At 46.0% G+C, this 25,340-nt stretch overlaps 1 protein-coding gene across 1 annotated transcript in view; it reads right to left on the bottom strand.

Annotated features, from left to right (window-relative positions):
- LOC143996459 (prostatic acid phosphatase-like) overlaps window positions 1-25,340 on the bottom strand; it is a 162,345-nt gene that overhangs the window by 32,550 nt on the left and 104,455 nt on the right. Inside the window, exons 8-9 of the mRNA XM_077491513.1 lie at window positions 22,753-22,835; window positions 15,772-15,878 (exon numbers count right to left, since the gene is read on the bottom strand). Of these exons, the coding sequence (XP_077347639.1) occupies window positions 15,772-15,878; window positions 22,753-22,835 (190 nt within the window). The remainder of the gene's footprint in view (window positions 1-15,771; window positions 15,879-22,752; window positions 22,836-25,340) is intronic.

Here is a 25,340-nt window from a genome sequence, read left to right as displayed (position 1 = left end):
GGTTGGAGATTCCAGATGAGGAGCAAGTGGAAGTCTGCCTTTTTTATATTTTGATGTGGGTCTTTCAAGTGCGGTTGCCAATGGACTGCATGGCAGGTTGTCATATATATGGTCAAGCGTGTGGTGCCCAAGAGGCTGCTGTTCTGGCCACGCTTGATCAGCTTCAGACAGGTTGCAAACAGCAAAGGTGTGATCTGCTGCACACGTGTCGAAAAAGGCCCACACAAGGAACGTTTAAAAGTCAGCGTTAAGTCAGCAGCGCCCTGCACCTGTGGAGCTCCGCGGTGTGATGCAATAGGGTGGCTGCCCTTAAGCTGCCCCCTGCTTTGTTGGAGTTGTGCCTCCTCCTTATCCTCTCTTCTCTCAGACACCCAAGTACAGTCAGTGACCTCATTATTCCCTCCCTCCTTGTCACTGAAGCAAACTTGGCAGTATGCTGCAGCTGGGGAAACATGACTGACATTTTTTTGTCCTTCTGGGGCACCCCCTCTCTCTAGGCTCACATTACTCTTTCCTCAACCTGTGAACCAACATCGGAGACTTGGCTGCACATCCTCCAGCAGTATATAACCGACACTGTGGTCAAATAATTCTGGGGACTTCTGTGTGTGTGTAAACTGGATGAGAGCTGGCGATTTTGTAACGATTTTCGACAGCTGAATAATGTTACAAAATTTGACACCTCCCCATGCCAGGTATAGATGAGTTGATCGACTGGCTGGGAACAGCCCGATACATGACCATGCTCCATTTGACCAATGGGTTTTGGCAAATTTCCCCTAGCCGAGTTGGCAAAGGAGTATTTGTAATCCCAGAAGGGGCATTTCAATATGGAAGAATAGAAAGAAGGTAAAATACTGCGCCAACTCCAAATGTGAGCAGCCAACACAGCAAATCACATGTGCCTATATTGCGTATTTATTAATATTAGATCACTCACGCTAATATTTTTTATTTTTACGCCATGCAACTTTTTGAAAATTGTTATTGCTTGTTATATGGTCACATATAGGTTTGTTTCATCACCATTCCTTATCACATTGTGCATATATTGAGTATTAATTAATATTTGATCACTCACGCTAGCTTTTTTATTTTCACTCCAATGTGACTTTTTGAGACTTGTTATCACATTTGGTCCTTTTTAGTATACATTCACTGTGTTAAATATATATTTACATGATCTTCACTATAAGAGACATATTTTTGTATTTTCAGATTATGTAGCCTTCATACGGTTTGTTAGGTTCTTTTACCTCAGATACGGTACATCATTAACGCTACACATTTTACCTTATACAATATAGAAGAATGCCGTTTGGGTTACAGAATGCGCTGGTAACATTCTAGCGTAAAATGAATACGATTTTGCGGCCCCATCAGAAGTATGCTGCAGCTTACCTAGATGATATGATTATTCATAGCACAGATTGGATCTCACATCTGCCAAAAAGTGGAAGCAGTAGCCCTTGTACACACGGTCGGAGAATCCGTCGCAATGTGTCCTATCGGACCGTGTTGTCGGATAATCCGACTGTGTGTGGTATGCATCGGACTGATTCCATCGGAATATCCGTCGGACCCAATTTTCCAACTTGTTTGAAATATTTTCCGACCAACTGGTTCGATCAGACATACTCCGATCATGTGTAGAGAATTTTGATGGGACCAAGTGCCACGCATGCTCAGATCAAATTCCTACATCAAAGCTATTGGCTACTAGCCTGAACATAGTCCCATCGTAACGAAATTACGTCTTCATGTTCTGAATGATCGGATTTTTCAACAACTTAGTCCGACCGTGTGTATGCAACAGTTTCGGACAAGATCCGACGGGCAAAATCCGACGGACAAAATCCGATGGATTTGGTTGTCGAAATCTCCGACCGTGTGTACAGGGGCTAAGACTTTATGCGGAAAGCTGGGTTTACGGCCGATCCAAAGAAGTGTACCATTGGTCAGGAGGAGGCCAAATACCTTGGGTACACTATTGGGAGGGAAGTTGATACAGAGTTGGCCATGTCCCAACAGCAAGAAGCAGGTAGGAGCGTTTCTAGGGATTGCTGGCTATTATCACTTCTCAGACTGTGCCCCTAACCAACTTGACAAAAGGGAAAGAGTCGTCATAGTTAAATGGACCCCGGGGGCTGAAGCAGCATTCCAGTCTTTAAAAAAAGTCTTAAGCAGCCAGCCAGTGTTGTACTCAAGTTTTGTATTCACCGGACTTCTCTAAAGACTTTGTTGTATAAACTGATGCATCAAATGGGGTTCGGAGCAGTGTTATCCCAAGTTTGGAAGGGGGAAGAGCACCCAGTAATTTATCTCAGCAGAAAATTGAAATCCCATGAGGTACATTACGCCACTATTGAGAAGGAGTGTTTGGCTGTGAAGTGGGCTCTGGTTCCGTCCGGTACTATCTGCTAGCTAGACACTTTGACCTGGTTACTGATCATGCTCCCTTAAAGTGGATGGCTCAAAACAAGGAGACCAATAGAAGGTTAAATATGTGGTTCCTGGGCCTACAAGAATTTACCTTTACAGTAAAGCATTGCCCTGGGGTTCAGATGGGGAATGTGGATGCTTTATCCTGGGTTCATGCATGCCTGACTACTGGTGTTCCAACCCCAAGGTCAAAACAAGAGGGGAGGAGGTTATGTGACAGAAGGCAAGTAAAATTGCCTGGTTGTGTCCAGGATGGCAAATATGTGTGTCCTAGATTCAGGCTCTATGCAGATTTGGATCTGAGAGTCCTGCAGGGGTAGAGTTAATGAGCCCAGCTGAAGTAAGTTGGCTCATTAAGAATTCTACAAAAAATCCCAGAATGCTTAGGGAGGCGCTTCATCCTGGAACTGGTTTTTGTGATGGTTTAGACTGGGAAGCATGATGCCTGTCTACGCGGTGAAAAAGCCTGTTTCTTGATCATACATCACAGGACACAGGAGCTTCATTACATAGTGGGTTATATAGGCACCTCTGGTGATTGGACACTGGTTGACCCCAATTAAGGAGAATTCCTCCCCTATATAACCCCTCCCATATGGGAGGTACCTCCGTTTTTTCACCAGTGTCTATGGTGGTTGGTCACGTAAAACGTTAGCTCTGTGCAGGTCCCTGCGGGGGTCTAAGGGCTACAACAAACCGGGTCCATACCTTGGGCCGATATTTGACTCCCAAGATGGTATGGTACCCGGGCCTCGTCAGCCGAAGAAACGAGGTTTGGCCTGTAAGTCCTCTCCTATTGGAAGACTGGGCTCTGGGAAAACCAGACTTGGTGTACTGTTTATACAGAGCGCACAAAAGTTTCTGGCAGAGTATTTTACATGGTCCAGGTATTAGGCTCTTCCGAGAAAGAGCCCCAGATAAACCTGACGGTTGGCTAACACTGCCCGCCGTGATTGGGTGAAGGCTGGAATTTGTCTGTTTCAGCAATTCCTGCGGCGAGGACAGGTAAGGGAAGTTAATCCTATATATATAATTATATGATGGATTTCTTCATTGTGAGTAGTTGTATGTCTTACCTGGTTTCCACCACTAGAGGGAGTAAGAGCAGCCTGATGCATACTTACATGCCTTTCAGTACACACGCTCAGTGAAGCTTGGTCCTCCAGCTGTCTTACGTCTCCACTGCAGTCCCTGCCACAACAAGGTAACACAGGGGTCCCACGTAGTCTGGGGGTCCCACGCAGCTCCGGTGGAGTTCTCCTTTCCCCCCCCCCTGGATCCCGCGTTCCTCGTGCACGCGCGCCGTTCCCGGCCTAATGGAGGAGGGGGGAGTGTGGTTGAGAGCCGTGCACGTCAGTGTGCACGGCGCTGTTCTGCGCAGGCGCCAGGCAGCAGATTTAAAAAGCCCAGAGCGTCAGGGGGCTGTAAGTGGAGACACAGGAGCTGTGGGCAGTAAGCATCCGTGGGGATTGGATCCAGGCAAACCTTAGACACCTACTCAGCATCAGGTTGTGCAGTTTAAGCATATATATTATTGTGAGACTTTAAGCACAACAGTGATTGCACTTGTACTAGTACCTCTGCTTTGTAGCTTAGGACTATGTCTCCTCATAAGAGGGTCTCAGGGGGAGGTAGCAAAGGCACTGGTAAATCACCGCCTAGGTCCAGGGGTTCTAGAAGTGCCTGTAAGTTACCATCCCCCCCTGCAAGACTGGAGCCAGCCTCTTAAGACGAGTCAGTGCCCCTGTCAGGTTTTGCAGCCTCTCCTAATGTCCCAGCCCCGGTTTATGTCACTGAGGACTCCCTTAGGGATACATTGGAGGGTTTTGAAGGGAGAATAATGAATTTTATTTCTGCTTCCCTGAAAGATAGCAGGAAAAGGGGTAGATTCCCTCTCTCTGCTGAAATTCCTCTCTCAGATGATTGTTCTGACAATGAGGAGAGATCCCTATCTTGGGACAGGGATCTTGAGCAGTCGGATGAATCAGAGGAAGAGGAGAGAGTCCCCTCCTCCCAGGCACTCAGAAAACAGGTACAGTATTATACTGCCTGCTGCTGAAGTCGCTACGTCCTCTGTTTCTTCCCTGGGAGTCAGGAAAGCCCCACAGACTGCCTATTCCTTCCCAATTCATCCCTTAATGGATAAATTGATGTATGAGGATTGGGGACATCCCGATAAACTGTTTGCTCCTCCTAAAAGGTTTTCTATGCATTATCCTCTGGAGGAAAGTTTCACCAAGAAGTGGGGGGTCCCAACTGTTGATGCGGCTGTTTCTTGCGTGAATAAAAACCTGACCTGTCCATTGGATAATGCGCAGGTATTTAAAGATTCAACTGATAAAAAGCTGGAAACCTTATTAAAAGCCTCCTTTTCCATGGCTAGCGCTGTAGTGCAACCTACAGTCGCAGCCGTGGGGTTGTGTCAGTTCCTCAAGGAACAAGTTAAGCAGATGCTTGGGCTCCTTCCTAGTGAGGAAGTAGAAAATTATGCAGAATTTCCTCATATTCTGTGTTTCATGATTGATGTGATTTTAGATTCTGTCCAACAAGCATCACGTTTGTCTCTCATGTTGGTACACTTGCGAAGGGCCCTATGGCTAAAGAATTGGGCAGCTGAGCTGTCATGCAAGAAGCATTTGATTGGGTTCCCGTTTAAAGGGGAACATTTGTTTGGAGAAGAATTAGACAAATTGGTCCAAAAAATCTCGGGAGGTAAATCTACTCTCCTTCCAGTCAAAAGGAGCAAGCGTCCTTCATTTAGGTGTGCTCTTTCTCCCAGAGCATCAAGCTCTAAGCAGTGGCGATGGCCTTCTCCGCCCTCCTCTACAGGAAAGGCTCAGGGCCGAGCCCAGGGACAGAAAAAGACTTGGGGGCGAAAGCCTGCCAAGCAGAGCCCAAAAGCTTCCTTGTGAAGGGGCGCCCCCGCTCGGCCGAGTGGGGGGAAGAGATCCGGGACAAGTGGGTGATCTCTTCGGTATCTCTGGGCTACAGGCTAGAGTTTCAGGAGATTCCACCTTCTCATTTCCTAAGGTCAAGGATCCCCAGGGATCCAGTAAAGCAAAAACCGCTATTTCTGGTCTTAGATCACTTACTATCCCAGGGGGTGATAGTAGAAGTGGACCCAAAAGAACAGGGTTCAGGATTTTACTCAAATCTCTTCACCGTTCCGAAGCCAAATGGAAGTGTCAGACCTATCCTGGATCTGAAGGATCTGAACCAGTTTTTACGCATCCGGTCCTTCCGAATGTAGTCAATCCGCACTGTAGTCTCCTCCCTGCAAGGGGGAGAGTTTATGGCATCAATAGACATCAAAGATGCATATCTCCATGTGCCAATTTTTCCCGCACACCAAAAATTTCTAAGGTTCGCGGTAGAGCGGCGCCATTTTTAATTTGTGGCCTTGCCGTTCGGGCTTGCTACGGCCCCTCGAGTCTTCACGAAGATTCTGGACCCTCTCTTGGCAAACCTAAGAGCTCAGGGTATAGCCGTCATGGCTTATCTAGACGATTTACTTCTCATGGAGAAAACAGTAGCGTTCCTAAACCACAGCGTTGTCATGGTTATGCAGTGATCTTCCTGTGTTTGCTTACCTTCCCTCATGTCTTCAGACTAAGAAGCCAGCTACTTCCACCTGGTGGTTTTTATAACCTCTCCTCTAAGCATGGCTCCACCCCAGGCCCTATCAGGGAGCCTATATAAACCTGTGCACTGCAGGGCTCAGTGCTGATCAACCATTGTGTATTCCTTTGTGTATTAGCTTCCTGTTTCCTGTCGTGTGCTCTGCTACTGATTTCCGTTACCGACCTTGGCGTGTTCTGACCATCCCTGCTTGCCTGTGACCCTGACCTATTGGCGTGTACCCGACTATTCTGTTCTGCTTGTGGCCCCGACTTTGGCTTTGTCCCTCACCATCCCTATCCTCCTGTTCCCTACTGTGGGTGTGAGCTGGGGGACCCTGGGGGTCGCGACCTGGAGCCAGTTGCAGCCAAGACCATCTTCACCACTCGAAGCTCTGGTGAACACCAGCTGGCTCTTAGACTCCGCGCCCCGGGGAATCTTACGCTCTTACCCCAGTGGGATCTGTCCCCCGTCTGCAGCAGTCAGCCGTAGGGTCCACTACCTTGCGGTGCACTCCGGATCCCTACGGGGTGCACCTGTCACCTCGCCTCTAGGTGACCTGACAGTTTGATCAGCCATGGACCCAGCTGACGTGCCGCTTCCTGCAGATGATCCATTGCAGAGCTTAGTTCGGCGACTTGAGACCCAAGAATCGCATCAGACGCAGGTGATGCAATTCCTTCAGGATTTGGCATCCCGTTTTGAACAGGTTCAGGCCTCATTAGGACCCCCAGTTCAACAACCTCAACCGCTATCTGCGACTGCACCTATCGCACCAGTCGCATCCACGCATTCATTAGTACTGCCAGCTCCGTCCCGTTTCTCTGGGGACTCCAAGGCCTGCAGGGGCTTCCTCAGCCAATGCACAATCCATTTTGAACTTCTGCCCCAAAACTTCCTGTCCGATCGGGCAAAAGTCGCATATATCATATCCCTCCTGTCCGGCGAGGCGTTAGCCTGGGCCGCTCCTCTGTGGGAACTGAATGATCCAGTGGTTTCTAACCTGTCTGATTTCTTGAAACTTTTTCGGAATATCTTCGAGGAACCGGGTCGTGTCTCCTCAGCGGCTAGCGCTCTTTTACGTCTCCGTCAAGAGTCCGCTTCTGTGGGACAGTATGCTCTTCAGTTTCGTATCCTCACAGCTGAATTGAGCTGGAATAATGAGGCCCTAGTTGCAACCTTTTTACATGGCCTCTCTGATAGAGTGAAGGATGAATTAGCAGGAAGATCCCTGCCTGCTGATCTGGATAGTGTCATCACCTTGTGTAACCAGATCGATATTCGCTTTCAGGAGAGGGCCCTGGAAAAAAGACGCCAGCACTCCCCGTTCTTTAGGCAGCCTGAGTCCCCAGTCCCTTCTCCTCGATCCGAGGAGCACCCCTTGCCTACCGAGGAACCTATGCAGTTGGGCTGGACTAAGTTATCTCCCGAAGAACGCGCTAGGCGCAGAACTCTGGGCCTATGCCTCTATTGTGGGGCCAAAGGTCATTTCCGTGACACTTGTTCTCTTCGTCCGGAAAAACGCTCAGGGCTAATACATCTGGAAGGTGGAGTATTAGACCCTGAAATATCACCTTCACCTTCTCGTTTTCTCCTTTCTGTGTTGCTTCATGTCGGTGCTTCCTCTCGTTCGGTCTCAGCACATCTGGATTCCGGAGCCGCTGCCAATTTCATGGATTGGGAAACTGCATCCTCCATGAGACTTACCCTTTTGCCCCTTACAACACCATTGGTGGTCTTGGCGATTGATGGCACGGTCCTCCCAGAGGGCCCTATCCGCTTCCAGACTATTCCTGTTAAGATGTCAGTAGGGACCCTCCACCAGGAGTGGATTTCCTTCCTTGTCTTACCTAAGGCTTCATCTCCTATCATATTAGGTCTTCCTTGGTTTCGGCTCCATTCTCCACACGTTGACTGGTCTGCTGGACAGATCCTGGCTTGGGGTTCCTCCTGTTCCTCTTCCTGCCTACTCAAGGGTACCCCAAAGGAGAGACTTCCTGTTTCCACCATCCCAGTATCTTCTGCTTTTCCTGCTGTATATAGCGATCCCTGCGATACGTCCTGCAATAGTCGGACTGGAGCAGTCTCTAGGTCATGTGGTACTCTGGATGAGGAGCCCACCTATGAACCTGAGTCGATCATTCACTCCAGTTCGCATAACCATTTACCTTTGCCTGTCCCTAATCTCCCTTGGACACACAGCCAGGTTAACTTGTCTGCAAGTTCCAGAGTCGCTATGCCTTGTGATGCGATGGTCGCTACATCTGACTATACTAATCAGTCGGCCTCCACACCACTTATGCCAGTCCAGCCCATGCCCTATGAGCTTCCTGCTTCTTGTTCAGGACCTTCTGTGACCCAGTCTCACCCTACTACTACTATGTCCGTTCAAACCCATTTAAGAGGCTCAATCCATCCTTTGGATAGAATACCTCATTCGGCCAAGAGGGGTTTTCAATCTTTTTCTCTGGGTTCTGTTTGTGTTTCTGCTATCCAGCTTAAATCTTGCGACATGTCACCCTCTAACCAACCTGACCTCAGGGATCCACTGACCTCTGCCCAGTTTGGTGGTCCTGTGATGGATGCCCAACTCAACTTTAAGGGTTTGGGGGTCCCTGCTCAGACTCCTGATCTTCTCACGCCCTTACCCATTCCTAAAAAGCCTTTAGTCCTCAAGTCCTCTCGTCCCCTCCCTACCTCTGCTTTGGTTTCTGAGGATAATCTAAAATACGAGGTTAGTCAAGTTTTGGATTCCCGGCTCCGTAAAGGCATTCTTCAATACCTCGTACTTTAGAAAGGGTTGGGTTCTGAGGAGAGGTCTTGGATCACTGCATCTGAGGTCTTTGCTCCCTGTCTGTTAAGGAGGTTCCATCTGGAGCTTCCCTTTAAGCCTGGACCCAGGCAGGGAAGGGGGAGGCCTCGTAAGAGGGAGGGTACTGTCATGGTTATGCAGTGATCTTCCTGTGTTTGCTTACCTTCCCTCATGTCTTCAGACTAAGAAGCCAGCTACTTCCACCTGGTGGTTTTTATAACCTCTCCTCTAAGCATGGCTCCACCCCAGGCCCTATCAGGGAGCCTATATAAACCTGTGCACTGCAGGGCTCAGTGCTGATCAACCATTGTGTATTCCTTTGTGTATTAGCTTCCTGTTTCCTGTCGTGTGCTCTGCTACTGATTTCCGTTACCGACCTTGGCGTGTTCTGACCATCCCTGCTTGCCTGTGACCCTGACCTATTGGCGTGTACCCGACTATTCTGTTCTGCTTGTGGCCCCGACTTTGGCTTTGTCCCTCACCATCCCTATCCTCCTGTTCCCTACTGTGGGTGTGAGCTGGGGGACCCTGGGGGTCGCGACCTGGAGCCAGTTGCAGCCAAGACCATCTTCACCACTCGAAGCTCTGGTGAACACCAGCTGGCTCTTAGACTCCGCGCCCCGGGGAATCTTACGCTCTTACCCCAGTGGGATCTGTCCCCCGTCTGCAGCAGTCAGCCGTAGGGTCCACTACCTTGCGGTGCACTCCGGATCCCTACGGGGTGCACCTGTCACCTCGCCTCTAGGTGACCTGACAAGCGTTACCAGAACGCTAGAACACCTGGAAAGCCTAGGTTGGATTATAAACCTAGAAAAGTCGTCCCTACAGCCTGCCACCAGGTTGGAATACCTGGGTATGGTCATCGACACTGCTCAGGGCAAGGTGTTTCTTCCAAGGCCAAAAGCCTTGGCCATTGGGGATTTGGTGCGCCTAATTCTGGGCAGGAGATAATCCCTCATTCGATTATGCATGAGACCGTTAGGGAAAATGGTCGCCTCCTTCGAGGCCGTCCCATTTGCCCAGTTCCACTCAAGGCCTCTGCAAAGATGCATCCTTGCGGCTTGGAACAGGAAGCCCCAATCCTTGGATCTTCCTATGCGTCTATCCCCAGGGACACGCAAGAGTCTCGTCTGGTGGTTACAAACCAAGAATTTGCTGAAGGGCAAAACTTTTCTTCCTCTTCCATGGAAGATTATCACGACAGATGCCAGCCTGACAGGCTGTGGAGCAGTGTTGAAGGAGACGTGCTCGCAGGGGAAATGGTCTGCGATCGAGAGGCTATTGCCCATAAATGTCTTGGAGATCCGGGCAGTTTATATGGCTCTCATAAAGTGGTCTTACAGACTACGAGGTCTCCCTGTTCGGGTTCAGTCCGACAATGCCACAGCAGTGGCCTATATCAATCACCAGGGCGGTACCAGGAGTCTGGTGGCCCAAAAAGAGGTGAATCGCATACTTGTCTGGACAGAAAAGCATGTTCCGTGTCTTTCTGCAGTCTTCATTGCAGGAGTGGAAAATTGGCAGGCGGATTTTCTGAGCCGCCAGCAGTTGTGCCCAGGAGAATGGGCTCTGCACCCCGACGTGTTCCGGAACATATGTCATAGGTGGGGTACTCCAGACGTAGATCTGTTTGCATCCAGGTTCAACAGGAAACTGGACAATTTTGTGTCAAGGACAAGAGATACACTTGCTCAGGGGTCAGATGCTCTGACAGTTCCCTGGGATCAGTACAATCTGATCTATGCCTAACCCCCGAGCCCGCTTCTGTCGCGGTTCCTGGGAAGAGTCAAGAGGGAGACAAAATCGGTCCTTTTGGTGGCCCCGGCTTGGCCCAGGCGACCGTGGTACGCAGAAATCATGAAGTTGGCAGTAGGCAGGCCATGGATCCTCCCTCTCCGGCCAGATCTGCTCTCACAGGGTCCAATTTACCATCCTGCTTTACACAGTCTGAATTTGACGGTTTGGCTGCTGAGACCCACATTCTGAGAGACCGTGGCCTTTCAGGGCCAGTCCTTTCTACTCTGGTCAATGCCAGAAAGCCGGCCTCCAGGCTTATTTATTACAAAATCTGGAGGGCATATGTTTCCTGGTGTGAACTCAGGAAATGGCATCCTAGAAAGTATGTCATTAGCAGGATCTTGGCCTTTCTCCAGTCAGGCCTAGAAATGAATTTGGCCATAAGCACTATCAAGGTGCAGATTTCGGCCCTGTCAGTGTTTTTTCAGAAGCCACTTGCATCGCATTCCCTGGTGCGGGCTTTCATCCATGCGGTTAAGACCGCCAGTCAAACCTCCGGTATGCCCATGGGATCTGAATTTGGTTCTCTCAGCTTTGTAGGGGCAACCATTTGAAACTTTGCATCTGGCTTCGTTAGTTCTGACTAAAAATTTGGTCTTCTTGGTAGCCATATCCACGGCTAAAAGAGTATAAGAACTAGCAGCTCTTTCCAGCAAGGAGCCGTATCTAATTATTCATGCGTCCCAACAGGTCCTTTCTACCTAAGGTGGTTTCGGGATTCCATTTGAATCAAGACGTAATCCTACCATCCTTTTTTCCGGACCCACAGTCCGCAGAAGTAGAATCTTTGCACACTTTGGATGTGGTTAGAGCAATCAGTATATATCTTCAAGCAACTGCACAGATAAGGAAAACTGATTGCTTGTTTATTTTGCCAGAAGGCCCTAGGAAGGGCCAGGCGGCGTCAAAATCCACTCTCTCAAGGTGGATTAGACAGGTTATTTCTCAGGCCTATAATGTAAAGGGGAAGATTCCTCCTTTTCAAGTGAAAGCGCACTCTACTAGGGCTGTAAGTGCTTCTTGGGCAGTGCATCACCAGGCCTCCCTGGCTCAGATCTGTAAGGCTGCAACTTGGTCATCAGTCCACACATTCACCAGATCAGGTGGATGTCAGAGGGCAAGAGGATATCGCCTTCGGGCGCAGTGTACTGCAGGCTGCAGTTTAGGTCCTCCGGTCCCTGGCGGTCTATAATTATGTGATCTGTGTCTCCCTCCCCTCAATCTGAGCATTGCTTTGGGACATGCCACTATGTCAGGAAGCTCCTGTGTCCTGTGATGTATGATCAAGAAAATGGGATTTTTATATACAGCTTACCTGTAAAATCCTTTTCTTGAGAGTACATCACGGGACACAGGGCTCCCGCTCCTCTTGGGTTTTACGTGGTTTCTTATTGCTTTGCTACAAAACTGAGGTGCCTCCCATATGGGAGGGGTTATATAGGGGAGGAATTCTCCTTAATTGGGGTCAACCAGTGTCCAATCACCAGAGGTGCCTATATAACCCACTATGTAATGAAGCTCCTGTGTCCCGTGATGTACTCTCAAGAAAAGGATTTTACAGGTAAGCTGTATATAAAAATCCCATTTTTTTCACCTTCACTGCTGCTTGCTGTGCCAAATTTTTTGTGTAGTGAACTCTTCCAGAGGGTTACACACATCCGCTGCCGAGCTAACTACTCACAATAAATATATATATTTTAATACACCTCCTGAAGTGTATTAGAAACAGTACACCACTGAATGCACTGTAGATATAGGCTACACTGGATGCAGAGTATATAAATGAATGCACTGACTGAATATAAAGTAAACACTGAATATATAGTCCAGGGATAAGCAATTAGCGGACCTCCAGCTGTTGCAAAACTACAAGTCCCATCATGCCTCTGCCTCTGGTTGTCATGCTTGTGGCTGTCAGAGTCTTGCTATGCCTCATGGGACTTCTAGTTCTGCAACAGCTGGAGGTCCGCTAATTGCATATCCCTGATATAGTCTATGCTAAATGCAGAGTGTGTGTGTGTGTATATATATATATATATATATATATATGTGTGTGTGTGTGTATATTCTCAAATACACTGCCACTAACTAAATAACCTGCTTGCTTAATTTAACTCAAGCTATCTCTCTGTCCACGCCAACAACACTACACACAGTCACTATGTAAGCAGCTCATATAGTGTGGGGTGTGGACTTAGTCCCCCCGAGCCATGATTGGCCAAAGACACCCTGCCTTTATGGCTCTCTCAGCAGAGCGTGCTGTGGTTGGCCAAAGCATGCAGGTCAGGTGCATGCTTTAGCCAATCACCAAGCAATGCATTACGATCTCGCAGTGCATTATGGGGCACTCAAATTTCTCGCAAATGCCCCATAATATTTGCTGTTCTGCGAACGGGCGAAAACCCAATGTTCGAGTCAAACTTATGTTCGACCCAAACATTAAGCTCATCCCTAATAGATATCTGTGCATAAAGCCATGCAGATGTCTGCCAAGTTGCACTGACATGCAACTTTGAAATTGTGCGATTTCAGATAAAGTCACACGATTTCAAGCTGCATTCAATGTGAATGAGGGCTTAGTGTTAAACGAGTCACAAAATACACTTTTCAGCATTGTAATAGCAGTACAAATAATACTTTTTATTAACACGCTTATTTATAAAATTTCCTTGTCTGTCTGCTGGCCATATCTTTCCACAACTTCCTGGATTTTCTGCATGCAGTGGATTCCCTCTGCTCTTTTACCTCATATCCCATAGTAGCTTGCTGCTTGCAAGCTGTGATTCTTATAATGACTCCTCTTTTTGACACCTCTGTATTTTAGAAGGCAGGCTCTGTGGAATATGTGACACAGCAGTGCCTACTCACGGGACATAGTGAATATGTGTCACAGAATTCAAGAAAATAAATGTGTGGGAATCTTCACCAAGTTTAAAAAGAGTGTTACGATTAATAGAAGTAGGCAAGAAATAATTGAAAATCAGTATAGAAATGCATATATGATTTTACATATTGGCCATAGGTACAGTATGCTTTAAATGGTTAAGATATACATTGTACACAAGGGCTAAAAACATCTGTTTCATATGGAACGCAATAAAATTCCAGCTGACATTAGAGTGCAGGTAATATAAAGATGGAAATGATTTGCATGGTTGTTATGAGCAGCTAGGATGTTTTGAGTTTAAGGGCTGTAGCAAAGGATGAGGAACTGTTGCATATAGCAGCCCATCAAAGTTAATGTCTGTGTCAATAGGCTATGGGCTTGTGCTGATGGCATTAATTTGACATCCATCTGTCATGCCATTAAAACAGTCCCTAACACTACAACTTCCTGTCCTAGATATTACCACCTCTAAAGCCAGCCATGCATGGATCAAAATTTGACCGGATCAGCAGGGACTGGCAAAGATTCAATCCATCTATAGGCTAGCTGATCGTGCCCAAGTTGATCCATTGATCGACTTGGGTGCAACCAGCCTGTTGGATTTTTTACATGCGATTACTAACTGGTGGCTAGAGCCGCTAGCAGTAATCATTGTGTTTTGCCAGCCAGTAAGACTCCCTACACACCCACCAGCAGAACACCATGGCGATGAGGGAGTCATTCCCCCATCTATACTGACTGCACTGATGGAGAAATCAAGCTATTTTGGAAGGAAAGAAAGTCAAATCACCTATGGGCTTTGCTCATAGCCTACAAAATAATAGTTCAGTCTGTTTCCAAAGGTGGACTCAGCCTCCTAACTGCTGTGTCTCCAAACCAGGAAGTAAAGGGCAATATTCCAAAAAGGATCAAGCCATGAAAATTCTGACTAGAAATACAGTTTAGTGGAAGTTGATCTATCTTAGACAATGACTTTAAGAACTTCAGTGCTTTTGCTATCAACTTAGAGGATGAATTGCTCCAAAGTGCCTGTAGCTACAGAGGTCAGTGAGGGACTTCTTTTAAAGTTCATATACTCTTTTCTAAGAATGTGTGAATAACTAAATGCCCATAGCCTTGGCATAAAGTTTATTATGAATCAACGACAAAGAAACCCCAAGTTATCCTTTAATTTAAGGTACCATTTTTGCAGCCCATATCCTCTCTGACTTGGTCTATTTTAGTTGGATCAGAAGATGATCCAATATCTACAAGGCAACATTAAAGCAGCCCAAATAAGCATTTAACATGAATGTGATCCAGAAAGTTAGAAAACCCTACCAGATTATTGTTTTCCTTGGTGCTGTGATTGTCTGCACCCAGGTCATCCTGCCTCCTCCTTTGCCCTAAACATAATTGTTCAGGCTAGGCCATTACTGTTAAGGGGGGCAAATGGCTCAGCTGGATTGTGCCTGCTGGTCTAACCATTCACTAATATGTGTGGCTAGTGGTGTAGGTCCAGGACTGAAGGAGGTACCCTTAGCAATCTTAGTGTCTGCCATTGCTTGTGAAAATCATGGTAGATAGGAAAAAAAAAATTGTCTTCAGGCCTACTTTACATTAAACAGGATTAACCAAGAAATGAGTATACGCATTTGATACATAGACTGCAAGGCTTTTGTTAATAGATAATCAATCATTCTTACACCAATAAGGTGACCTACAGGCTATCAAAAATAGTTAGTGAAGCTAAAGCTGACCATACACTGGTAGATTTTCAAAAAAGTGATTTTGAAAAATTTTGAAAAATCTTGTCAGTACATTTGACAATGGCATCAGAAACTTGGCGAATGATATTCTAAAGTACCTTTAAATTGTTGTTAGCATTTAACATTTTAGAATGAACTGAATTTCCCAAGTATCACAAATTATAAGAACATCAATATTCTGAAAAATTTAATTAAAAAAAAAATCAAATTCTACTGGTGTGTGGCCAGTTTAAGTGATTTTAAAATGCACTGGCATGACCATCTGTGTGCTGTAAAAACGTGTATGTGTGTATATATATATATATATATATATATATATATATATATATATATATATATATATATACACACACACACACACACACACACACACACACACACACACTAAATAAGATCATAAAAGATAAAATTATAATCCTACAGTAATCTACTATAACCCTACAGTAATCTATTGTTTAGATACTTACTCAGTGCCAACCTGGTAAATCTCAAAAAAATGACAAGAGGTATAAGGAGGGATCTTTCCATTGGTCACATTTAGAGCTGTTTGCAAAGCAGCTACAGTTGTATCATGCTGCAAGAGATAAACAGACCATACCAACTGTTACAGATCAGGTTTAGCCCAAATATGCAGTTAGTCCCCTACATTCAAATTAGTTCTGTTTTAAGAGTATTTTGTAAGTCCAGTTTGTTTGTCCAAGTACCCAATATAATTGGCCCAATAAATTACTGTAATTTCCAAAAAATATACACACGAGTGGAATGTCCGACAGAAAAAGTCAGACGGAAGCTTTTCATCGTATATTCCGATCGTGCGTATCAGACTTTTTCCCGAGCATTCTGACGGACCTAGAAATAGAACACATTTTTTATATTTTCGACGGAACCAATTCCTACCGGGAAAACCGCTCCTCTGTATGCCGTTCCGACAGACCAAAAAGAACGCATGCTCTGAAGCAAGTACGAAACAGAAGCTATTGGCTACTGGCTATTGAACTTCCTTTTTCTAGTGCCATCGTATGTGCTGTACGTCACCGCGTTCTTAACAAATGGACTTTAGTGTGATCGTGTGTACGCATGACAGTTTCAGCGTTGGAAAAACCTTTGGAGTTTATTCCGATGGGAAAACTGGTCGTGTGTACACAGCATAATAGTTTTATAACACATGTCACGCAAGTAATATATGGAAAAAAAGGTTGAAATAAAGATACAGTACTGTATACAGTAAAATACACAGAAGCACAACAACTTGTAGAGTATGCATGCATAGGAATGTATGGCAGAAATATGAAATAACTCCCATAATTGGACATTCAAATGCATGTTCTTATCTTTGAAAGTTGGTATGTAGGGGACTAACTGTAGTATGATAAGGTAATGGTCTTCCTCATAATTGTTATACATGAATCTGCTGTTTATTTGTGAATTCCCTCCAATATTTTTGGAAATTAACTAGACAAATACATCAGTTTTGTCATGTAAATATTGGTGCATTTTGTTGTTTACCAAAACAAACAGTGTTTTTAGACACATTTTATGTGCTTTTTTTCACATGCCAAACCATGGTAAAAGTGACAGTTTCTATAAATATTCAGCCCTGTGTAGCAAATTAATGAAGCACTTGTTTTTTTTTTCTTTTAAAGCCCATGGTGTGTGAACACTCAGACTCCACCCGGTGCAAAAAAAGCGCACACCAAAAAGTGAAACACAAAACGTGCACAGGGTGTACACATGGTCCTCCTCTGAAGAGAAAGAACCCTAGCCCTGATCCCCGGGGCGTTAGGCTCCCGACAGGGACTGGGGTACTTCACTGGTCCATCTGGCCGAAACCAGATGGACCCATTCTCTGGGAGGTCTGCCAAAACAGACCCACCCGAGTACTAGGTAGGGGTCCCCCGAAGGGAGACCCCATAGCAGAGGGTGAACCAAGCCAGAAAGCCATGTCCACCTCCTCCCAAGACTTTCAGGATAGGCCCGAGGACCTACATCCTACCAGTCAAACGTGACAAAACGTATACACCAATAAACAAAAAACAAAAGGTGACAAACATGACAAACACACAAATATAAGTGGGGGAAAGAAAGTGGAGAGAGTGGCATAAATACAGCAGTGAGGAGGGGTGATCAGAAACTATCAATACTGCAGCAAAGATAGGGGGATGTTTATAGACAACCAGTAAGATTTAGGATGATCCCGCCAGAAAATTATTTCAGATTTGCAACAGAATGTTGGTGCATGCCAGATAAACACACTATAATCCCTCACACCATGATCACCATGTGACAAATTAACAAACTTACATTATTAAAGTGGTTGTACACCCTGTACAACCACTTTTAGCTACAGGTAAGCCTATATTAATGCTTTCCAGTAGGTGCTTGAAATATCTCCTAAACCTCCACAGTTTAGGAGATATTTACAAAAAAGCCAGCCGCTGATGACTACGGCAAATGCGTCAATGTCTATTGTGCATGCGCCGATGTCTATGGCACATGCGCACATTAGGGGTCATGCCATAACTGGCGGCTCCCACGCAAATGCGCCGGGAGTGACGTCACGCGTCTCCGGCCAGTCACAGAGCTGGAGTTTGCAGCCTCGGAAGGAAGAGGGGTTAAAGATGGATGCTCGCTGCTAGAGGGGACAGCAGTGACATTGCAGGCTTCGGTTTCAGGAAAGTGACACATAATGGCCTACTATGCGTTCGCAGCCTCGGAAGAAAGAGGGATTAAAGATGGAGGCTCGCTGCTAGACGGGACAGCAGTAACATTGCAGGCTTCGGTTTCAGAAAAGTGACACATAATGGCCTACTATGCGTTTGCAGCCTTGGAAGGAAGAGGGGTTAAAGATGGATGCTCGCTGCTAGAGGGGACAGCAGTGACATTGCAGGCTTCGGTTTCAGGAAAGTGACACATAATGGCCTACTATGCGTTCGCAGCCTCGGAAGAAAGAGGGATTAAAGATGGAGGCTTGCTGCTAGAGGGGACAGCAGTGACATTACAGGCTTCGGTTTCAGGAAAGTGACACATAATGGGCTACTCATTATGCTTTACCTTTGCAGGGAAATAAAGAGGAAGTAAAATCCACCAGGGTTTACTTCCTCTTTAATTTGTCACATGAAGCACTAATTAAGCAGGCACATAGATATTGCTGCATTTTTTGGTATAGGTAATTATTTGGCAATCCCCCCATTGTTTTTAATATTATGTAAAAATAATGTTCCTGTATTGTGCATGATGATGTCGAGACTCCACAGACCAGAGCTTGAGGTATGGGAGGAGAGCTGAAGCTAGGTGTAAGGTAAATCATAGGGCCTTTTGAATACTCTCTTAAACATATCAAGCATTTAACCCTTGCAGCGTGAGGGAAGCTGAAGGCCCTGCAAGAGTGGATTTTTTTCATTTTCCTGGAGTTGCATTTTAACTAGTTGAAGACTTTTGGCGTATTGCACATGATGTATTACACAAGGTGTGTGTAGCCCACCCAGCTTCTCTGCCCTGCTTCTGGGACCCCCAGCCTCCATATATACAGTAATTGTTGGCTGTGATTAATCAAAGCTGGCATTACAGCATACACAGAGAAGAGGTTGGCAGCCTTTAGCTGTCAAAAAAGCAGTCTTAAAGTGGTTGTGTACCCTTACAACACACTTTATGCTACAGGTAAGCCTATAATAAGGCTTACCTATAGCTACCCTGGATATCTCCTAAACCTGAATGGCTTAGGAGATATCCCCTGTATTTGCATGTGCCGATGTTACGTCGTCGTACGTGCTGTTTCTTCAGTGAGTGCGCCGTTACCAGCGGCTCCCACACGCATGCCTGGGAGTGAAATCATTGCGGTTCTGCCCAATCACAGCGCCAGAGCCCACGATACCCGGAAGTAACTCCGGGAGTGAAGTCGGCTGCCAGAGCGGCAGGGGCTCCAAACTCAGGTAAAAAAAAAACCTGCAAGACAAAGGCATAATGAGCTAGTATACTAGCTCATTATGCCTTTGTCTTGCAGGTTTTTTTTTTCTTGGGTTTACAACCACTTCAATCAGTGTTTATCAAGAACACTGCTCCAGACTGTGATTATACAAAGATACAGAGTGTTACAATTGCATCTTTCTGATGATGTTAGTGTGGCAATCTCAGCTGCTGTGTCTATGTGTTCTGGTGGGGGAACTCAGGGGACTCCCCCCACCCCCCTCCTGCCAGAACACACTGATCAGTGTTCACAGACATTGGCTGCAAGCCAAGCCCGTCGCGACAGGACAGGCAAAACAAGCAATTGCTTGGGGCCCCGAGCTGGCCTGGGGCCCCAAACGCGCCACCGACCACCGCTTTCTATAAGCTGCAGCCTGTAGCATGGCTGAGCTCCTCTTCCTTCCTCCTGCAGACCGCACGGTACAGGAGATTCAGTTTCCTGTTTCCGGCCAGACTGACAGGAAGTGCACACACTGAGTGCTCACTTCCTTTCAGTCCGGCCGGCAACAGAAACCTGAATCTCCTGCCGCGCGGTACACGTTAGGGAGGGGGGGGTTAAAAAGAACATGGGGGGGAGTAGTAAGGGCGGGGGGGGGGCAGTCATCAAGACCCATTTAGGCAGTCAGAAAGACCCATTTTATGGTTCATTGTTTTTTTTTCAAATGTTTAATTGTTGAAAATGTTCAAATTTTATGCACATTATATGCAACAGCAGTATTTGCACTGTAAACCTTTTTTATTTATATAAAGTGTTGGTGAACTTAAACTGTATCGCCATGCTGTGATTGCTGTAGGCTTTGCGTAAAGCCAGTCAGCTGGTTCCAGCTGAACTGACCAATTTCCACTCATTTGTACCCAGCATTAGTCTCCTTGTTTGTCGTTATACAATATACAGGCATACCCCACTTTTAAATACACAATGGGGTTTATTTACTAAAGCTGGAAAGTGCAAAATCAGGCTCACTTCTGCATAGAAACCAATGAGCTTCCAGGGCTTATTACCAAAGCTTAATTGAACAAGCTGGGGTTAGAAGCTCATTGGTTTCTATGCAGAAGTGAGCCAGATTTTGCACTTTCCAGCTTCAGAGTATACCTGTATGTATTACGTTGTCATGTTTAATCATGACAAAGTTATTGCCTAATAAACAGGTCCATAGAAGAAATATATAAAAATTGCTTAAAGCGGAGGTCCACCCTAAAATGGACCTCTGCTCATCGGAATCCCCCCCCCCTCCGGCGCCACAATCGGCACCTTTCAGGGGGGAGGGGGGTGCAGTTACCTGGATAATCCAGGTAACTGCACCCACTTCCGGGCTAGCTCTCTGCGGAAAGGGGCGTACGTTACGCCCCTTTCCGCAAGCGCCCGCCCCCTTCAGCAAGTGCCCCGCTGCCTGCTGGGAAACACACAGCTCCCAGAGGCAGCGGGGACCGTCCGGATTGCGCCGCGCGGCTCGCGCATGCGCAGTAGGGAACCGGGAAATGAAGCTGAAAGGCTCCATTTCCTGATTCCCATACCCAAGATGGCAGCGGCACGAGCGAGCGATCGGCTTCGGGTGCCGACATCGCGGGCGCGCTGGACAGGTAAGTGTCACTATTTAAAAGTCAGCAGCTGCAGTATTTGTAGCTGCTGGCTTTTAAAAAAAAAAAAAAAAACGCGGAGTCCCGGTGGACTCCCGCTTTAACTAAAATTTAAAAATATTTATTTATTTATTTAAAAATTTTAACAAAAAAAAAGGTTTGATGGCAGTTACAATGTCTCCAGATTTAGTAACCGTGTAAGGCCGCGTACACACGCGGGGACTGTTCGGCCAACTTTGTCCGCTGAACAGTGTTTCGGCGGACAGTCCGCCCGTGTGTGGGCGTTCAGCGGACAGTTTCAGCGAACAGTCCGCTGAACAAGGTTTTTCGGAATTTCCGAAAAACTGTCCGCTGAAACCTTGTTTCAGCGAACAGTTCCCTCGTGTGTAGGCTTGTTCGACAAACTAAGTTCCGCGCATGCTCAGAAAGGCTTTACACGCCGAAAGTTATAATGCAGTGTATAGGACGTCGTATTTTTCGTCCCGTCGTACGTGCCGTTCACGTCATCGCGCACGGTTTCAGCAAACTGTTCGTACGTCGTGTGTGGCCATGTCCGTCCATGCTAATTTTGAGCGGACTGTTTGCCGAAACTGTTTGACGGACAAAGTTGGCCGGAGAGTCCCCGCGTGTGTACGCGGCCTTAGTCAATGCAACTGCAATGCAATAAAAAAATACTATGCCAAGCTACATCAATAATATTTTTTCCCCAGAGAAAACAAGTAGAGAGATTAGTAGGGGCTGGTGATGAGCTCAGGCATATTTGGATCCTAGTCTGAACTTACCTGAGCAAGCCTGCTAGAAAGCTGTCACTGTACTGGGCCAAGAGATCAGGACATTCCCCCCCCCCCCCCCCCCCGCCCTGATCATTCAATTTTAGTCTAAACTGACAATAAAACCTTTTTCAATGTTGCCTCAGAATTTGCAAGGTGCATTTAAGGTGGTAAAATGAGACAAAAATTTGAATTATTTGGCCTCGACACCAAACAATATGTCTGGCAGAGGTCCAATACAGCTTACCATCCACATAACACCATTCCTACAGTAAAGCATGGAGGTGGTCATTTCCTGTTATGGGGGGTTTTCTCTGCAACAGGGACTGGAACACTTGTCAGGATAGAAGGGAAAATAGATGGGGCAAAATACCATCAAATTGTTAAGGAAAATTTGCTGCACTCTGCCAGAAAGTTGTCAATGGGAAGAAGGTTTACCTTCCAACATGACAATGACCTAAAGCACACAGCAAAAATGACCACACAGTGGTAGAAGGAGAAAAGTGTGAATGTGCTTGCATGATCTAGTACCAGCCAACACTTAAACCCCATCGAAACTCTGTGGAATGACTTTGAGACTGCAGTTAACAAACCGTCACCATCAAATTAAACTGAACTTGAGCTCTGCAAGGAAGAGTGGGCAAATATTACAAAGTTAGTAGAGACATATCCCAACAGGCTAAAGGCTGTAATTTAAGCTAAAAAGCTAAAGGCGGTTCAACAAAATACTGACATAAGGTGGAGGGGGGGGGGGGGGTCCTTTTTCCAACTCTTTGATTCTTTTTTTTTTATTTTTATTTTTTTATTCTGATACAGGTACGTTGGTGATATATCTTTCATTTGGATGTTATTAGTTGTACTAGAAAATACAGCAGAATGAAACAATAACCGTGTCTATCTTCATTCAGGCTGCAAAGCAACAAAATGTGATTATTTTAAAGCGGGGGGATTCTTTTCTATACCCTCTGTATATGAAAAAAAATAAAATTTCTTTTTTGTAATGGGGTGCATTAAGATTCTCTACAACCAATGTCCAAATCCAAGTTAGAGGTCTATTTCTGTTGTGCTATATTTTCTTACATAAGAGACCCTTTTAAAAATAATGGAGAAATACTGCTATGAAAGCCAAATACATACCGCAGAGTACATTATCAGCTTTTGTTTGCTAGATGGCATGAGAGCTTGTGTGATATTTTCTAAAATGGCTTTCACAAGGACACCTGAAAACAAGATGAAATGCTTTCAATTAATTGCAAAAAGTCAAAGAACACCAGCTGTGCAATTTTTGGCTTTAACACCTTTTACCTTATTCACTGATAGATATATAAATACATTTGGTTGTTTACTTCATGGCTACATGAGCTCTCACATTAACTGTCAATTGTTTAACTAGCTTGTCTTTAAAAAAGTAAGGTACATTTTCCAAATTATCACTACAGGTGAATCTTATGCCGCCTACACACAATCAGAATTCTGGCCAGAAAAAGACAGATGAGAGCTTTTCATCCGAAAATGCGACCGTGTGTATGCTCCATCAGAATTTAGCTGTCTGAATTTCCGCCAGCCAAAAATTTATAGCATGTTCTCAATTTTCTCGACGGAAAAACTTTCTATCGGAAATTCAGATTGTGTGTATGCAATTCCGCGGCCAAAAATCACGCATGCTCAGATTCAACAACGAGACGGAAGCTATTGACTATTGGCTATTGAACTTAATTTTTCTAGTCCCGTCGTACGTGTTGTACATCACCACGTTCTAAACTATCTGAATTTGGTGTGACTATGTGTAGGCAAGACAGCTTGAGCGGAATTCCGTTGGGAAAAATAAGCTTTTTCCGACGAGAATTCCGATCGTGTGTACACGGCATTACAGTTGCATGTGTTTTACATGACAATGATTGATAAACCCTAAGGCCCCTTTCACACGTGTGAACAGTATGTCCGTATTTCATCCATCCGTTTTCAGATGAAATACGGACATACATGCATCCCTATGGGATAGCGGGTGTCAGCGGATGTTCATCTATCCTCGCTATGGTCCGATTCTACAGACGGAGGAAAATCCTATTTTTCTATCCGTCTGCAGAGCGGATCTGATGAATACGGACAGATGATCTGTGTTTATCCCATCCCTCCATAGGGGAGATCTGACAGGGCGGTCTCTGCACAGTGTGCAGGGACCACCCTGTCCTCTGCCAGCTCAGTGGGGATCAACGGATCAATCCCAGCTGAGCAAGCGGATGTTCACGGGGCGGATCATCCGGATCCGTCCCATGTGAAAGGACCTCAAGGCTGGGTTCTCACTGCCTTGCGAAGTGGCTCACAGCAGGGGTCCAATGTGTCCCTGGTCGCCGTTTCAGGTCAGATTGAAACAGGCCAGAATATGCACAGGACTCCTGTGCAATTCGCTCCACATCCATCCTGGAGCTTTGTGAACCGGTTCAATTGAAAGGTGGTCACAGTCTCCTGCCATGCTAACTGGATGCGGGGAAACCCAGCCTCAGTGAATGCTTGGTGAAATTCACATTCACTGCTTTACAAATATCCACCTGGTGTCTAAAGGGTACTCTTACTACTAGATATGTTGTTTTAATGTAACGGTGAAACACGTATCCAAAGTGTATCTAAAGAAAACGTAAAAAAAACTCTAGTTATTGTAATGGCGCGTACACATGATCGGAATTTCCGACAACAAATGTTTGATGTGATCTTGTTGTCAGAAATTCCGACCATGTGTAGGCTCCATCGGACATTTGCTGTCAGAATTTTCGACAACAGATGTTTGAGAGCTGGATCTCAAATCCGTTGTCATAAATTCCAAGCATGTGTAGACAATTCCAACACACAAAAGTCCACGCATGGTCGGAATAAAGCAGAAGAGCCGCACTGGCTATTGAACTTAATTTTTCTCGGCTCATCATATGTGTTGTACATTACCGAGTTCTTGGCGATTGAAATTTCCGAGAACATTTGCGACCGTGTGTATGCAAGACAAGTTCGAGCCAACATCCATCGGAAAAAAATCCACGGTTTGGTTGTCAGAATGTCCGATCGTCTGTACGTGGCATTTTAGTGGTCATTTTTATTTTTTTTAAAACCCGTTTTTTCATTCTGTCTGTATCTCCATGGGGAGATTTCTTTCACTTCCTGTTCTTGTTACTCAGCCTTTCTTAATTAAGAGGACGATCTTCCCTGGTAAGATTTCCCCATTGGGTATTTCTACTTTCCTTTACACAATATATGCAGTACCTGATAGTCTAACGGGTACCCACTTCCACTTCTGGCTCAGTTCGCAAACTGAGCCAGAAATTTGGCCCCCTTCCCCCGCAGATGGCCCATACCCCCCCACAACAAAAATATTCCAGTGCAGTATCCAACAATACAGCTGTCAGGAGCAGGGATAGGACAATGGGTGGGCAAAAGGAGCACATGCCCTGGGCACAGAGTCGCTATGTGGAGAGGGGGCACTGAAAGCAGATGAGCACTCAGCTCTCCAGCTGCCTGCATGACAGGAGTGATGTTTTTTAGAGCAGAGCACAGAGCTGGGCTGCGATAGCTGCTGTGGGAAGATTTTTCTCCCCCCCTCCCTCCAGCTGCAGGACCGGATTGCCTGTGCCTACCTGGCAGCTTCAGGCTCTGGTGTAAGCTGTTTGTTGTGTGGGCGGGATGGGGATGCGGCCAGGTTCGGAGATCCAACCTGCCTGCCTGAACCACTCACTGACTGC

This window comes from Lithobates pipiens, unplaced genomic scaffold, assembly GCF_037356315.1.
Source record: "Lithobates pipiens isolate NorthernLeopardFrog02 unplaced genomic scaffold, aLitPip1_a1.2 Scaffold_19, whole genome shotgun sequence".
Classification (NCBI taxonomy): domain Eukaryota; kingdom Metazoa; phylum Chordata; class Amphibia; order Anura; family Ranidae; genus Lithobates; species Lithobates pipiens.
This window is presented reverse-complemented; position numbering and strand designations above follow the sequence as displayed.